General features: G+C 36.6%; 1 protein-coding gene across 1 annotated transcript; it reads right to left on the bottom strand.

The window, feature by feature from the left end:
• Positions 1 to 15477: 15477 nt before the first annotated feature.
• LOC123419872 (50S ribosomal protein L2, chloroplastic) lies at positions 15478 to 18071 on the bottom strand. The gene is made up of 3 exons (XM_045107231.1): positions 18037 to 18071; positions 17139 to 17545; positions 15478 to 16475 (listed from the first exon to the last, which is right to left on the bottom strand). The coding sequence occupies exons 1-3, from the start codon at positions 18069 to 18071 to the stop codon at positions 16045 to 16047; spliced, it is 873 nt and encodes a 290-aa protein (XP_044963166.1). The 3' UTR covers positions 15478 to 16044.
• Between the last annotated feature and the right edge of the window lie 359 nt (positions 18072 to 18430).

The following is an 18430-nucleotide window of genomic DNA, read 5'->3' as shown; positions in this document are numbered from 1 at the left end:
TAAAAAAAAATTATTCTAATGAATTTTATTCTTCTTCTTCGGATTCAAAATAGAAGAATAAAAGAATAAGTAGAAGAATTAAATTAAGTCAATCCAAAAGGAAAAGGAGGTTCATGGCCAAGGGAAAAGATGTTAGAATCAGAGTTATTTTGGAATGCATCAGTTGTGTTCGAAAAGGTGCCAATGAGGAATCGACGGGGATTTCTAGATATAGTACTCAAAAGAATCGCCACAATACACCCGGACAATTAGAATTCAAAAAATTTTGTCGTTATTGTCGCAAGCATACGACTCATCACGAAATAAAGAAATAGGAACATCGTGTATTCGATCTTTCCAAACAACAGAAAGAGTAAGAACTTCATATTTTATATATAAATAAAACATAGTATAGAATACAAAATACAAATCAACTCATCTGATTTCCGGTCGATATTATTTCATATGTATAGAGGGTATTCATATACTATAAATATGAATCAAATAAGATATGGATCAAAGAAAAACTACTTCTTCTGGATCCTAAATTAATAAAATAAAGAAGTGCATTTTCCAATTTTAAATTAAATAAGGAATAAATCATGTATACATCTAAACAACCTTTTCTTAAATCTAAGCAACCCTTTAGTAAATCCAAGCAAACTTTTAATAAATCCAAGCAACCCTTTCGTAAATCCAAGCAAACTTTTCGTAAATTCAAACAACCTTTTCGTAAATCTAAACAACCTTTTCGTAGGCGTCCCCGGATTGGCCCGGGAGATCGAATTGATTATAGAAACATGAGTTTAATTAATAGATTTATTAGTGAACAAGGAAAAATATTATCGAGACGAATAAATAGATTAACCTTGAAACAACAACGATTAATTACTCTTGCTATAAAACAGGCTCGTATTTTATCTTTTTTACCGTTTCGTAACTATGAGAACGAAAAACAATTTCAAGCCCAGTCAATTTCAATAATTACAGGTTCTAGACCCAGAAAAAATAGACATATTCCTCAATTAACGCAAAAGTACAATTCCAATCGAAACTTAAGAAACTACAACCAAAATTTAAGAAACAACAACCGGAACTTAAGTTCCGATTGTTGATGTTTTATTCGAATTCGCAAGGGCCAGACCTATATATATTATAAAGAAAGTAATCCAGCTCGTCGATTCCTACCACTTAATCTTAATTTATTGTATCTTCCCGGAGTTCCCTCTCCGGGAATTCATCTTTTATTATTCCAGTATATTACTTTATTTATACCTTTAATTGATGATCTTTATTTTATTGGAAATCGTGTAAAGATTATTTGGATTTGATACAGCTACTTGTGCAAGCATTTTACGATTAAGAATCAATTTCTTCTTGTACAGGTTGTGTATTAATTTACTATAACTATCGAATACTTTATATACCCGCGTTGCTGCGTTTATCCGAGTGATCCACAAACGACGAAAATCCCTCTTTTGCCTACCTCTATCTCGATGAGAGGAAACAAAAGCTCTTTTTACTTGTTGGGTAATCATTCGATTAAGTCTTAAATGAGCCCCTCTAAAGTTTGAGGCAAATGAACGCATTTTTGTTCGTCGTCTCCGGGCTATATATCCTCGCGGAACTCTGGTCATTGAATCAAATTAACCTTAATGAATAACTAATGATTTCTCTTCTTTTAGCCACCCTTTTTCTCATTAATAACAAAACTAATTATTCCGATATATAAAATATTAATTCCAATGGCTTTTGCTATAGTAACCTTCCCAACCACGATTTTTTATTCCACTCCGTTCAGTTATTTCTATACGAAATAACAAATTCATTCTAAATAATACTAAAAAAAATAGTGGGTTCCATCGTTTCTATGGTTCCCTTTTAAACGGTGAGGCCCTCTCTATACACCGGAGCCCTTTCTTTCATCAAAAAGTATTACGAACTTGTATAGTTCACATTCTTTGGCTCTACCTATCCATTATAGAGTAAATAGCTCTTTTCACAATAAGAGTTATCCATACAGTGACGGTATTTAATTATGAAAGTTGGCTAAGTAGCTGACCCTGTTAGTCCGTTCTTTATAAGATAAAAGAGCATAAGCCTTTTTCTTTTTATTACTATTTCCTCCGCTTAATGGATAACCATTTGCTACCAATGGGAGAATTGCTTCTTATTTCCAAATTTAGATAATTCGATTTGCACCAAAGGAAACCAGAAATTCCATATACCATAGAAATCTAGGATAGAGAAGCTATATCCTATTCATTGGTACTAATCAGGGATACTTCAAATTTTTTTTATATTTGTTTGAAGTCATGATCTGAACGAGTCGCACATACACCCTAGCACATGTTCCTCGACGCTGAGGGCATCCTTTAAGCGCAGCCGTTTTTCTAGCATTTCGTATTGGCTGTCTTGCGTTTCTAATAAGTTGTTTAACCGTTGGCATGTTGTATGTATATAGAAAAAAATGGATTGGTTTAGATCCATCTTAACCTGATGATTGCTCATCATGAAGTCTTTCTATTTTCTATTAAATCGAGGAAAACACGAATTTAGCTGTGAAATAACTTTACAAGAAATCCGGACACTACCAATCCTTAAACATTTCCGGAAACCACACTGGATCAGTATCGCAGTGCTTGTCAATCATTTCATCCCCTACAATATCGACAAGTCCATAAGCTTTGGCTTCGTCTGCTGACATAAAAACATCCCTTTCCATGTCTTCGGATACAACCCAAAAAGGCTTGCCTGTTCTTAGTGCATAAACCCTTGTGATCATTTCGCGAACTTTGTGTAACTCTTCTACTTCTAGTAAAAATTCTGGTGTCCTTGCCCGATAATAAGCACTAGCAGGTTGGTGAAGCATAATCCTCGCGTGAGGGAATGCTATACGCTTGGCGGGTTCTCCTCCAAGCAGAATGAAGGACGCCATGGACGCGGCTATTCCGAGGCATATTGTATATATATCTGGTGTCACCGTTTGCATCGTATCAAAAATAGCCATTCCTGAGATTAGCCAACCGCCTGGGGAGTTTATAAACAAAAAAATATCACTAATTCCATCTTCTATACTCAGATATACCATGAGACCTGTAATATGATTCGTGATCTCGCAACGAATCTCTTGACCTAAAAAAAGTGTCCTTTCTCGATACATAACATTGTATAAGTCAACCCAAGTCGCTTCTTCATCTCCAGGAATCCGGTAAGGTACTTTTGGAACACCAATGGGCATATTAGATTAATATTATTAAATTTAAGTAAGAAACACTTTAATATGGAAACGTAAGAATGGAACAGAAAGAAAGAATCTGCAGTTTATTGTCTTAATTTTTATTCTTATTCTATTCTATTTTATTCTTATTCTATTCTATATGAATACTATAGATTCTATTAATACATAGATGGAAAGGTTATACATATAAGAAAGGTAAGACAGATTGAATAAAGAAAAAGGAATGGGTGATTCGAATGCTAAACAAAGAGGGGTAGCGATCTATTCTTCGTTTTTTCCAAATTGGCCAAGTTACCCATTGCATATTGGCACTTATCGAGTATAGAATAGATCTGCTTCTCTTTCTTCTTATGAACAGAATTGGCTTCTTATTTTTAATGGAATGAAATAAATATTCGCGCTTTCTGACACAGAATCCCCTAGAAGGGTTAGGTACAATGGATAATCTTTTTCAATGCGATAAAATAAAGCGACATCGTGTCTATTTTTCTTTGCTAAAGGGGTATTTCCATGGGTTTGCCTTGGTATCGTGTTCATACTGTCGTATTGAATGATCCGGGTCGATTGCTTGCGGTGCATATAATGCACACAGCTCTAGTTTCTGGTTGGGCTGGCTCAATGGCTTTATACGAATTAGCAGTTTTTGATCCCTCTGATCCTGTTCTGGATCCAATGTGGAGACAAGGTATGTTCGTAATTCCCTTCATGACTCGTTTAGGAATAACGGATTCGTGGGGTGGTTGGAGTATTTCAGGAGGAACTGTAACAAATCCGGGTATTTGGAGTTATGAAGGTGTGGCAGCTACGCATATTGTGTTTTCTGGCTTGTGTTTCTTGGCAGCGATCTGGCATTGGGTATATTGGGACCTAGAAATATTCTCTGATGAGCGGACGGGAAAACCCTCTTTGGATTTGCCCAAGATCTTTGGAATTCATTTATTTCTTGCAGGGGTGGCTTGCTTTGGCTTTGGGGCATTTCATGTAACGGGTTTGTATGGTCCTGGGATATGGGTATCCGATCCTTATGGACTAACTGGAAAAGTACAAGCTGTAAATCCAGCGTGGGGTGCAGAAGGTTTTGATCCTTTTGTTCCGGGGGGAATAGCTTCTCATCATATTGCTGCGGGTACATTGGGTATATTAGCGGGCTTATTCCATCTTAGTGTCCGTCCGCCTCAACGTCTATATAAAGGATTACGTATGGGCAATATTGAAACTGTACTTTCCAGTAGTATCGCTGCTGTTTTTTTTGCAGCTTTCGTAGTTGCTGGAACTATGTGGTATGGGTCAGCAACGACCCCAATCGAATTATTTGGGCCTACTCGTTATCAGTGGGATCAGGGATACTTTCAGCAAGAAATATATCGAAGAGTTAGCAATGGTTTAGCCGAAAATCTTAGTTTATCAGAAGCTTGGTCTAAAATTCCCGAAAAATTAGCCTTTTATGATTATATTGGTAATAATCCGGCAAAAGGGGGATTATTCAGAGCGGGCTCAATGGACAATGGGGATGGAATAGCTGTTGGATGGTTAGGACATCCCGTCTTTAGAGATAAAGAAGGACGTGAGCTTTTTGTACGCCGTATGCCTACTTTTTTTGAAACATTTCCGGTTGTTTTGGTAGATGAGGAGGGAATTGTTAGAGCGGACGTTCCTTTTAGAAGAGCAGAATCCAAATATAGTGTTGAACAAGTAGGCGTAACGGTGGAGTTCTATGGTGGCGAACTTAATGGAGTAAATTATTCTGATCCTGCTACTGTAAAAAAATATGCGAGGCGTTCTCAATTAGGGGAAATTTTTGAATTAGACCGGGCTACTTTGAAATCCGATGGTGTTTTTCGCAGCAGTCCAAGGGGTTGGTTCACTTTTGGTCATGCTACCTTTGCTTTGCTCTTCTTTTTCGGACACATTTGGCATGGCGCTAGAACATTGTTCCGAGATGTTTTTGCTGGTATTGATCCAGATTTGGATGCTCAAGTGGAATTTGGAACATTCCAAAAAGTGGGAGATCCAACTACAAAGAAACAGGCAGTCTGATACACATTGTTATGGTATCTTTCACCTCTCTTTTTTGATTTGACATCTCCCATCCTTTCTTTGACTCTTTTTCTTTCTTTATATGGGAAATTCTCCCAAATGACAAATGAATAGGTGTGGAAGTTATAATTGTAAATAAACCACGATCGAATCTATGGAAGCATTGGTTTATACGTTCCTTTTAGTTTCGACTTTAGGGATAATTTTTTTCGCTATCTTCTTCCGAGAACCACCTAAGGTTCCACCAACTCCAACTAAAAGAATAAAATAATTTCATTTAAGTAAGAAGTCTCCCAGATAGGGGGACTTCTTACTTAAATTAGTCTCCGTGTTCTTCGAATGGATCTCTTAATTGTTGAGAGGGTTGCCCAAACGCGGTATATAAGGCATACCCAGTAAAGCTTACAAGTAAACCAGATATGGAGATGGCGACTAAAGTTGCTGTTTCCATTTTTATAGAATTTCAAGATTACAATGGATCTACGAAAAGATCGTGTATTTACAACTACAACGGAATAGTATACAAAGTCAACACCAATGATTAAATATAATTTATGGCTACACAAACCGTTGAAGATAGTTCTAAACCTAGGCCAAAACGAACTGGTGCAGGTAGTTTACTGAAACCCTTGAATTCGGAATATGGGAAAGTCGCCCCGGGTTGGGGGACTACTCCTTTTATGGGGGTCGCAATGGCTTTATTCGCTATATTCCTATCTATCATTTTAGAAATTTATAATTCTTCCATTTTACTGGATGGAATTTTAACCAATTAGGTTTCTACTAACTAAAACTAGGAAGTCAGAGTTTTTCCATCCAAAAAAGCCTTTCTAGTTTAAGCTCTACATTTCTAGATATTATGGTAGTTCGACCGCGGAATTTTTTTGTTTCGGTATCTCTGGAATATGAGTGTGTGACTTGTTAGAATTGATCCTATTGATAATACATAGAAAGGGCCTGTTATCTCTATCAAGATGATTCTAATTCGTCAGATATTATTTATTCTAGTATCTGGAACACGAAATAGATAGAGTGGATCAAAAAAAATGGAACTATGATTCATACTCACTATTAAGACCTCGCAACCAGACTGAAAAATTCAAGTAGTTCTTAAATAAAAATAAAAAAGAAATTTTCTTCCTTACAATTTTGTTTGCCCAAAAGACAACTTTTTTTCTATCGATTTTGTCGAGTCATTACACTGATTCAATTTCAATAAATGATTATCAAGCGGTTCTTATTCGAAGAACCCTTGCCTTTTGTTTAGCTTGAGACTAAATCATCGTGGCTCTAGTATGAATCTAAGGTTTTAATTGAACTGATTCATAGGATCACAACAAGATAATTTCTATATTACGCATAAAAAAAAATCCAAAATAGGGAAGAGAAAAGTCAAGAAGCCTCTAATGACCAACATAAGGGAAAGGAAGAAAGAAAGACGCGCCAACTTGAGATTTTTTGGCATTATCATCACAAAGAAGATATTCCGGATTTTTTTTATTTGCTATCTTCAAGGCAAATCGACCCGATTCAGTGGCTGATGAAGTTTTGAACCTTTTTTCTAATATTCGTTGAAAATTTGTGTGTTTCTGCTTGAGCCGTACGAGATGAAATTTTCATATACGGCTCTTAGAGGGGGGCGTGGGTTAGTTACCTATCTCAATAAAGTATATGATTGGTTTGAGGAACGTCTTGAGATTCAGGCAATTGCGGATGATATAACTAGTAAATATGTTCCTCCCCATGTCAACATATTTTATTGTTTAGGGGGAATTACACTTACTTGTTTTCTAGTACAAGTCGCTACCGGTTTTGCTATGACTTTTTACTACCGACCAACCGTTACAGAGGCTTTTTCCTCGGTTCAATACATAATGACCGAGGCCAACTTTGGTTGGTTAATCCGATCAGTTCATCGATGGTCAGCAAGTATGATGGTTTTAATGATGATCCTGCATGTATTTCGTGTGTATCTCACAGGGGGATTTAAAAAACCCCGTGAATTAACTTGGGTGACAGGTGTGGTTTTGGCTGTTTTGACTGCATCATTTGGTGTAACTGGTTATTCTTTGCCTTGGGATCAAATTGGCTATTGGGCAGTCAAAATTGTGACAGGTGTACCTGACGCCATTCCGGTAATAGGATCGCCTTTAGTGGAGTTATTACGCGGAAGTGCTAGTGTGGGCCAATCCACTTTGACTCGTTTTTATAGTTTACATACCTTTGTACTGCCTCTGCTTACTGCCGTATTTATGTTAATGCACTTTCCAATGATACGTAAGCAAGGTATTTCGGGTCCTTTATAGGGAAGGCATATCATAGAGAATTCTAATTCTCATATATCATATCGGGTAGGTTGTGGTATTTCATTGCTACAAGCATGGGTTATTGTAAAATAACACATGTCATTTGGATACTTCTCTTCAACTCCGAAGTATTTTTATACGATACAAATAGTTGAAGTTAATTTTACGAAAGAAAAAAGGCGGATTATGGGAGTGTGTGACTTGAATTATTGATTTGGCCATGCAGATAAAGAATTGGATCTGCCACATTAGAATTCACAACCAAAGGTGTCTCCGCATCCAATCAACATGTAAGTCCCCTACCTAGGAAGGATAGGCTGGTTCACTTGAGGAGAATATCTTCTATGATCATACCGCAACCATGTCATCCATGAACAGGCTCCGTAAGATCCCATAGAGTGGAAATGGAATCAGTCATGTGACATGATCCAATTCTCTATTTATTACACTTACCTTTTTATTATAGTATGGAAATGCATTCATTTTCTTTGCATCGATTGTGATCCGCAATACTATCGGAGTAAAAGAAGGGATCTAAGGAAGAATGTAGGCTAAACTTTTTGATTTTTTATTAGTAACAAGTAAATATTTTGTTTGGAGGTAAGAAACTTGCGATATTGAGGGGATAAATACCAACTAATCAAGAGACATGAGACAATCCACAAAGCAATTGATCATGATCAAATTTGTAAGCCCACTTGGATATTGAGCATTTACCCATAAGAATAGGATTATTTTCAATGAGTAGTGGTAGGTGCAACTTTGGAAAAGAGAATCTGATAAAGCTTTTTTTGTCTAGAGTCATTGAGTCATTATATACCTTAATTCTATTAAGGATCTTCCGCGGTCTTATTTCTTTCACTCTTGCTCGAGCCGGATGATGATAAATTCTCATGTCCGGTTCCTTTGGGGGATGGATCCTAAAGAGTTCACCTATCCCAATAACAAAGAAACCAGACTTAAATGATCCTGTATTAAGAGCTAAATTAGCTAAAGGGATGGGACATAATTATTACGGGGAACCCGCATGGCCCAACGATCTTTTATATATTTTTCCAGTAGTAATTCTAGGTACTATTGCATGTAATGTAGGTTTAGCGGTTCTCGAGCCATCAATGATTGGTGAACCGGCAGACCCGTTTGCAACTCCTTTGGAAATATTACCCGAGTGGTACTTCTTTCCCGTGTTTCAAATACTCCGTACGGTACCCAATAAGTTATTGGGCGTTCTCTTAATGGTTTCTGTGCCAACAGGCTTATTGACAGTACCTTTTCTAGAGAATGTCAATAAATTCCAAAATCCATTTCGCCGCCCAGTAGCTACGACCGTTTTTTTAATCGGTACTGTAGTAGCTCTTTGGTTAGGTATTGGAGCAACACTACCCATTGATAAATCGTTAACTTTAGGTCTTTTTTAGATTTTTTTTGATTCATTCAACCATGAAGTACCATAGGTATCTAGGAAATAGTTACTTCCAAGTAGAATCTTCCCTAGATACCTAAAATCCATTTTATTATTTTATTATGATCCATTTCGCGAAAATATAGATTGTACCAAAGATGCAAAATTGTTTTCTTTTTTCTTTTTATTCTATTCTAACTCGAAAAAGAAGAAGAAAAAAAATTGCAATGGATTTAAAACGAGAGTTTATTCTTAAGTAAATCAATTGGGAGATGCTTCTCTAGAGTGTCCCATATATGTTTTCTATCTTCCATACGAAAACTGTCAATTCTCATAAGATCTTCTTCAGTCTTACTCAAAAGGTCCAATAGTGTATGTATATTGGCCCTTTTTAGACAATTATATGTTCTAGAAGTTAATTCTAATTGATCAATAAAAATACAATTCAATGGAATTCCTTTTTTGTTTTTCTTTAGATTAGTTAATCTTTTTTGAAAAGTAAAAAGGGGTGGAGTAAACCTGTTTTTATTTTCTTCGAAACTAGTGCCCTCTTCCTCGGCGTGTAGAAAAGGAAGAAATAAATCAATCAAATTACGAGAAGCCTCATAAAGCGCTTCCTTAGGGGTTAAACTTCCATTAGTCCATATTTCTAGAAAAAGTATCTCGTGTTTTTCATTTCCATTCCCACAAGAAAAAATACTATAATTCACATTTCGAACAGGCATGGATACAGCATCTATAGGATAACTTCCATCTTGATAGTTCTTTCTGAGTTCTGTCTGATATCCACGATCTCTCTTGATCTGTAAATCAATACAGAAATCAATGGGCTCTGTCAAGTTAGCTATAGGTTGTGCCGTATCAACGGTTTCTACGGAAGGCGGTAAGATGATATCTTGAGCAGTTATGTATCTAGGACCTTTGACGCAAATTGATGCGTCTCTAACTCCATAGAGATTACTTCTCAATACAATTTCTTTCAAATTTAGTAAAATTTCTTGTACGGATTCTTCAATACCTGCTATTGTAGAATATTCGTGTGGCACGCTCCCAAATTTTGCACGTGTGATACATGTTCCTTCTATTTCGCCAAGTAAAGCTCTTCGCAAGGCAATACCAACGGTGTCCGCTTGACCTTTTCTAAGCGGGGACAGAATGAAACGACCATAATAAAGACGCTTACTATCTACTCTTGATTCAACACACTTCCACTGTAGTGTTTGAGTGGATCCTGCTACCTCCTCTCGAACCATAATAGACTAGTATTATTATTTTATCATTGAATCGTTTATTTCTCTTGAAAGTTGAAAGCGGGTTAATTCTTTTACAGACGTCTTTTTTTAGGTGGTCGACATCCATTATGCGGCATAGGTGTTACATCGCGTATACAACTTAATCGCACACCACTTTTAGCAATGGCTCGTAATGCGGCATCTCTTCCACTACCAGCGCCCTTTACCATAACTTCTGCTCGTTGCAAACCTACTGTACGAATAGCATCTACTGCTGTTCTTTGACCAGCATAGGGTGATGCTTTTCTTGAGCTTTTGAATCCACAAGTACCGGCCGAGGACCAGAAAACCACCCGACCTTGTGGGTCTGTAACAGTTATAATGGTATTGTTGAAACTAGCTTGAACATGAATAACCCCTTTTGTTATTCTACGTGCACTCTTCCGTAAACTAAAACGTGCATTCCTACGTAAACCAATACGCACTTTCTTACGTGAACCAATTTTTGGTATAGCTTTTGCCATATTTTATTATCTCATAAATATGAGTTAGAAATAAAAAAAAAGATACAAAGATATCCGTTTCAGGGTAAAATACACCCTTTACTTTAATTATTTGAAATTATTTTATTTGGAATTGGAACATTTCCGCGGGTACTTTTTTTTTACTTTTTAGACAGTAAAGTTCTTTTTCGAAAGATTACCCCTGTCTTTGTTTATGCTTCGGATTAGAGCAAATCACTCTAATTCGTCCACGCCTACGAATCAGTCGACATTTTGTACAAATTTTACGAACGGAAGCTCTTATTTTCATATTTCCGTATCCTTTTTTAAACTATGAATCTAATATTTTGGAAAAAAATAAGTCTCTTCGCTTGAATTTTAGAACTTAGAATTTATTACCCTAGAAAAAAAAAAGAAAAACCTAATCCTTTGAATCTTTGGTATTCTTCAAATCTTCGCTATCCTTCAAATCTTCGCTATCCTTCGAGTCTTCGATACGCTTCGAATCCTTATGGGGAAGTCTATAAATTATACGTCCCTTGCTTGAATCATAACGACTTACTTCAATTTTGACCCTATCCCCCATCAGTATTCGTATAGAACTAGACCGGATCTTTCCTGAAATATAGCCTAGGATGATGGTGTCATTCTCTAGCCGAACGCGGAACATTCCATTGGGTAGGGCTTCCGTAACTAAACCTTCAAAAGTAACTTTTGCTTCTCTCGGGTTTTTTTTTTCTCTCCTATTTTTTTTTTCTGTCATATTTTTTTCTCCTATTTTTCCATTTTTATTTTCAAAATAGGAAGGGCGAGGTAGAATTCGAGCACTATAGGCGGGGCGATTACCATATATAACATAAGACTTCTCCCCCAATTCTGTTTAGTCGAGCTTCTCGATCTGTCATTATCCCTCGAGAAGTAGAAAGAATAGCAATTCCCATTCCACCCAAAACTTTAGGAATTCCTTGATAGTTGGTATAAATTCGTAAGCCGGGTCGGCTAATACGCTTTAAAAAAGTTCTTGTTCTATATATTCCTTTTCGAGTCTTTCTCTTTTGATGTCGCAAAGTTGAAACCAAGAAATATCTGTTACGTTCCTGATGTTTCCGAACACTTTCAAGAAAACCCTCTCGTAGAAGTATTTTAACAATGTTTTCGGTAATATTTGTAGATACTACTCGAACTGTTCCTTTTTTATTCATGTCCGCGTTTCTTATAGAAGTTAGTAAATCAGCAATAGTGTCCTTGCCCATAAGACTCTAATTCTAGGTTCCTCCTAATTTTTCTATAATCAACATGTTTTCTTTTTTTTTCTTTTCATTTTGGATTTTAAAACATATACGTAAAACACAATCTACTAATATTAATTCTTTGATCTAAATTTCGCCTACTAGTATTTATAATACTTCAGGAGCTAATGAAACTATTTTGGTAAAATTCAATTCTCTCAATTCCTCGGCAATCGCGCCAAAAACTCGAGTTCCTTTTGGGTTGCCTTTTTGATCAATTATAACCGCAGCATTGTCATCATAGCGGATTATTATACCGTCTTCGCATTTGAATTCTTTACATGTACGTACAATTACAGCTCGAATTACTTCGGATCTTTCTAGAGGCATTTGGGGCAATGCGTCTTTGATTACAGCAACAATAACATCACCAATACGAGCATATCGCTGATTACCAGCAGCTCCTATGACTCGAATACACATCAATTTTCGAGCTCCACTATTGTCTGCTACATTTAAAAGGGTCTGAGGTTGAATCATATTATTTTGATTTCAATTTGTTATTTCAATGCAAAAGGATGAAAGAAATATTGTCTTTCCAGAAAGAAAAACCGGGCATTTTTTTTCTTCCATACCCCTTTTAGGGTTCTATATCTCTAATCGAATAAATTGACTTCGTATGGGCATTTTACTGGCCGCTATGGAGATAGCTGCTCTAGCTACAGTTTCAGATACTCCCCCCATTTCATAAAGTATACGACCTGGTTTAACAACGGCTACCCAATATTCGGGGGACCCCTTTCCCGAGCCCATACGTGTTTCCGTGGGTCTTAGTGTAACCGGTTTGTCGGGAAATATACGTACCCATATTTTTCCACCACGACGTGCATATCGTGTTATTGCTCTTCGTCCTGCTTCTATCTGTCTCGCCGTGATCCAAGCGGGTTCAAGTGCTTGAAGAGCATATCTACCAAAACAAATACGATTGCCTCGGAAGGATTTTCCTTTCATTCTTCCTCTATGTTGTTTGCGAAATCTGGTTCTTTTGGGGTTATAGTCGATGGTTCTCTTTCTTAGTTCCATCTCTACTCCAAAACTGGACATGAGAGTTTCTTCTCATCCAGCTCCTCGCGAATGGAATGAGAAAGCATGTAAATAAATTTCTCTAATTCCATAATATTTAAAAATATTACGGTACGGATAGATACACATTAATAGATAATAGAAAAAGTTAGGTTTTTTTTTTATTTTTATATTGAATTTGTTAAAACAGAAAAATATAATATATAGTCAAAAAAGAAGATCTAGAATATATCCAGATGTGTGTGGATATTTATCTAAATTCTATATTTATAGATAATAATGTAGTCCTTCTAAAAAATATCCTTATTTTTACTCTTATTGAATCGCGGTAAAGTATTCTAATTCAATAAGAATTTCGCGGGCGAATATTTACTCTTTCCTGTCTTATTTGTTAATTTATAAACTTACCAAATAAGACAATTTTTTTGGTTTGTTCCGCCATCCCACCCAATGAAGTGTTAGGATTCTTTTCAATAAAATCCTATGGAATCATAGGTTCTGTCGTTCCCACTGCTTCTCCTTGAATGGTTAGGTCTGAATCCCGCAACGGAGCTTCCAAAAAATTTCTTTCCGAGTTAATTTTCTCAGTTTTATTAACCCGGGCGGCTCTTTATTATTGCTTAAAATTTGTAGTTCTTCTTTCAAGTTACAATTTTTCATTCTCTATTAGTTTTATTATATTGATGCTTTTTCACATTGCCTTTTATGATGTAATTCATAGACCATACACAGTGGAATTCTATATCTTATTTATTTCCTCTTCCTTCTTTCTATCATCCCTCCCTTTATCCACATCCCTTTAGTTTTGCTTCACAACCTAGAATCCCATTTTTTTTTTAGATAAAAAAGTGCAGTTGCTACAACTATATGACACATCTACTCATTTATGATAGAGGTATTTATTCATATAGTGACTGTTTCTTAGTTAGGATCTCGACAATACGAAGCAATAGGTTGGTTATTAGTATTAGTTAATTTTCTATAATTACTAAGTTTTTTTCTTTAAAAAAGAAAAAAAAATAACGAGTCACACACTAAGCATAGCAATTATATTAAATGATTTATCAATTTTCATTAAATCTTATAGAAAGAGGTAGAATTTCTTCTTTTGCAGGGATTTCAGGAAAAAAGTCTCTTGTCATTTTTTATTCTATCAATGGACAGAATTCGAAGACAAGATTAGTTATTCTTCGTCTACGAATATCCAAATTTTTACACCTAATACTCCATAGATAGTTCGAATTGGATAGCAGCAATAATCAATTTTAGCGCGGATTGTTTGGAGGGGAAGTCTGCCCCTTTTAATGGATTCGGCACGTGCAATTTCTTTTCCTCCGAGACGACCCGCAATTTTTACTTTTACTCCCCTTATATCTGCTTTTTTAGTTAATTCAATGGCTTTTTTCATTGCCTTTCGGAATGAAACTCTATTTTTTAATTGGAAAGCTATATATTCTGCAAGAATGTTAGGCTGTCTATAAGGTTCTTTAACTTTTTCGATAGAAATATTAAATCTCTGGTTTACAGAGTTAATTTCCTTTTGTAGATCTTTCTCTAATTCTTCGATTGCTCCTTTTTTCTTTAATAAATTTGGGAATCCAATATGGATTATGACGTGGATCGTATCGATTTCTTTTTGAATTTCTATATGTGTAATTACTTCGGAACTTGAACCTGAGTCCATTTTTCTATTATGTGTAATTACTTCGGAACTTGAGTCTGATTCTATTTTTCTATTCGAGCCCTTTTTCCTATTCTTTTGTATATAGTTCTTGATACAATCCCTTATTTTTTTATCTTCCTGTAGACCTTCAGAATAATTTTTTGGTTGTGCGAACCAAAAGGAATGGTGTTTTTGGGTTGTACCAAGTCTGAAACCGAGTGGATTTATTTTTTGTCCCATATTTTTCTATTCTATATTTTTTTTTACTGGGAATCGAAATCTTAGATGGATCTAAAGGTTATTTAGATTTCTTTACTATATTTAGTACAATTGTTATATGACACATGCTTTTTTTTATAGGGAAACTACGTCCTCGAGCTCGAGGTCTGAATTTCTTCATAATAGTACTCCTACTGACTTCGGCTTTAGTAATGAATAAATTCGCTTTGTCGAAATCCCTATAATGAGTTGCATTTGCGGCTGCCGAATAAACCAACTTTAAGATGGGATAAGATGCTCGATAGGGCATGAGGTTCAGTATCATAACAGTTTCCTCGTAGTAACGCCACCGAATCTCGTCAAGAACTCTTTGTGCTTTGAAAACAGACATAGGGATACGTTTTTGTGCTTTGAAAACTCTCTCGAACTTAAGTAGACGATCGGTTGGAACTTTCCTTGCGAGTTTCCTTAGCCCACTTTTCTTCTTCTTTATCCTAGGGATATACTTTACTAGTTTGAAACTTGTCATAAATAAGTTTATTCCCCGCCTACCTTTACTTTATTTTGAATCTTTTTTTTCTTCTTAATCTTTCTATTCAGAATTCAGTTAACGACGAGATTTAGTATCCTTTCTTGCATTTTCATAACTCGTAAAATGCCGAGTAGGCACGAATTCTCCCAATTTGCGACCTACCATAGGATTTGTTATGTAAATAGGTATATGTTCCTTTCCATTATGAATCGCAATTGTATGGCCAACCATTGTGGGTAGAATGCTAGATGCCCGGGACCACGTTACTATTGTTTCTTTCTCCTCCTTCATATTGACCTTTTCTATCTTTGCCAATAAATGATGAGCTACAAAAGGATTCGTTTTTTTTCGTGTCACAGCTGATTACTCCTTTTTTCCTTTTTAAAGAGTGGCATTCTATGTCCAATATCTCGATCGAAGTACGGAGGTCAGAATAAATAGAATAATGATCAACGGAAAAAAGAAAAAAATCCTTTAGCTGGATAAGGGGCGGATGTAGCCAAGTGGATCAAGGCAGTGGATTGTGAATCCACCATGCGCGGGTTCAATTCCCGTCGTTCGCCCATCGCATTATTGCAAATTCCAAAAATGCAATTTTCCATATTCCTAGTTACGTATTTACTTACGGCGACGAAGAATAAAACTATCGCTATATTTTTTCCTTTTCCTAGTTCTTCTTCCAAGCGCAGGATAACCCCAAGGGGTTGTGGGTTTTTTTCTACCAATGGGAGCTTTCCCTTCACCGCCCCCATGGGGGTGGTCCACAGGGTTCATAACTACCCCTCTTACTACGGGGCGTTTACCTAGCCAACACTTAGATCCGGCTCTACCCAAACTTTTTTGGTTCACCCCAACATTACCCACTTGTCCGACTGTTGCTAAGCAATTTTGGGATACTAAACGGACCTCCCCAGATGGTAATCTTAAAGTGGCCGATTTACCCTCTTTTGCAATGAGTTTCGCTACAGCACCTGCTGCTCTAGCTAATTGCCCACCCCTTCCACGTGTGATTTCTATGTTATGCATGGCCGTGCCTAAGGGCATATCGGTTGAAGTAGATTCTTCTTTTCTCTCAAAAAACCCCTTCCCAAACTGTACAAGCTTCTTCCAAAGCATACGGCTTTCTAGATGTATATGACGATCTCTAGACAGATGGATCTTATATGAATCATATGATGAAGTACCACATGAGTGGATATATAGGAAAGGAATCCAAATCTGCCGAATCGCTCATGTTATGATCTTCTACATCCTAGGTCTCTGCGTTCCGTCATCTGGCTTATGTTCTTCATGTAGCATTCAGATCGAATGACTCTATGAAATTACGTCGATACTTCCACATATTATGGGTAACGTAGGAGACATCCCTATTTTCCCCCGGGGGTCTTAATTACCACTGCTTAGCTTTCAATTTGCCTCTGACCATCAAATTAAATGTGAATAACCCGTCCTCCTCTCTTTGAAACAAGGGGCGCTTCCGGTTCTGTGCGTGCTTCAAACAATTTTGTCTTCTCCATATTACCATATCTCTAGAGTCAATAATTTTCTATGAGGAACTACTGAACTCAATCACTTGCTGCCGTTACTCAACAGTTTTCTGTTGAGGTCTATCCCGTAGAGGTAGTCAAATTGGATCAGTGATCGATTTCTAGGTTTCGTCGTAAACCTAATTGGTTACTTCCAATTACGTAAATCAATAGTTCAAACCGCACTCAAAGGTAGGGCATTTCCCATTGATATAGGAACTTTTGTACCAGAAACAATAGTATCTCCAATTATAGCCCCTCTGGGATGTAAAATATATCTCTTCTCACCATCCCCATAGTGTATGAGACAAATGTATGCATTTCGATTAGGGTCGTATTCTATGGTTACGATTCTACCAGATATGTCTTTTTGATTCCGTCGAAAATCTATTTTACGGTATAGGCGCTTATGACCTCCCCCTCTATGCCTTGCGGTAATGATTCCTCTGGAATTACGACCTTTACCACAACGGTGCCGTCCATGGATCAAATTATTTCGTGGATTGGATTTCACTTGCCTGTCTACGGTTCCCTTGCGTGTGCTCGGGATAGGTGTTTTGTATAAATGTTTCGCCGTATTATTAAGTATTCTCCTTTAGTTTTTTTCTCTATCTAGAAGTGGAATAGAATAACCCGGTTGAAGGGTAATGATCATACGTCTGTAATGCATTGTATGGCCCAGAATAGGTCCTATTCTTCTACCTTTTCCAGGTAGTCGATGGCTATTCACAGCTACCACCTTAACACCAAAGAAGAGTTCGACCCAATGCTTTATTTCTGTCTTAGTGAATCCCGATTCGACATTAAAAGTATATTGATTCTTTCCCAATAAACGAAGACTTTTTTCTGTAAATACTGCGTATTTGATTCCATCCATAAATCGACTTTCCCTCCTATGCTCTGAGTTCCAGTATCGATAAGAATTCGAGTTCTTATTGTTCTTATGTTATGGTATGAATATACCATACCAATTCGTTATGTATGGATGATGGATGAGATTCCATGGATAGAGAGCCAGTTCCAATAGACTTATGGAATGTTCCCGTTCGTGTGCATCCAGCAGGAATTGAACCCGCAAATTTACCAATTATGAGTTGGGCGCTTTAACCATTCAGCCATGGATGCTTAACAGGGATCATCGTACATCGTAAATAACCAATTTTCATATAGAAAGACATATCATAGAAAAATGAAATCGAAAATATTCCGAGATGGCAAATATTCGGAGATGACTATGAAAACACCTCTCTGGATCCTCGAATTGAAAGAGAGATTGAGAGGGATCAAGAATCCTAATTCTCGCTATTTGGAATGGATCCAATTCTATTGAGTCTGACTCATAGTGATCATTTCTCTTTAGCAAAGAATGACCTTGGTTATCAAAGGATTGAACAACCGGGATCCATTTCCTTATGATACCTAGTTGGCATTGATAACAAGGATCTAATGAATTATGAGTTTAATAGATCCTCTTTAGC

This window comes from Hordeum vulgare, unplaced genomic scaffold (genome assembly GCF_904849725.1).
Source record: "Hordeum vulgare subsp. vulgare unplaced genomic scaffold, MorexV3_pseudomolecules_assembly, whole genome shotgun sequence".
In the NCBI taxonomy this organism is placed as follows: Eukaryota; Viridiplantae; Streptophyta; class Magnoliopsida; order Poales; family Poaceae; genus Hordeum; species Hordeum vulgare.
The sequence above is the reverse complement of the archived record's forward strand: the minus strand, read 5'-3'. Positions and strand labels throughout refer to the sequence as shown.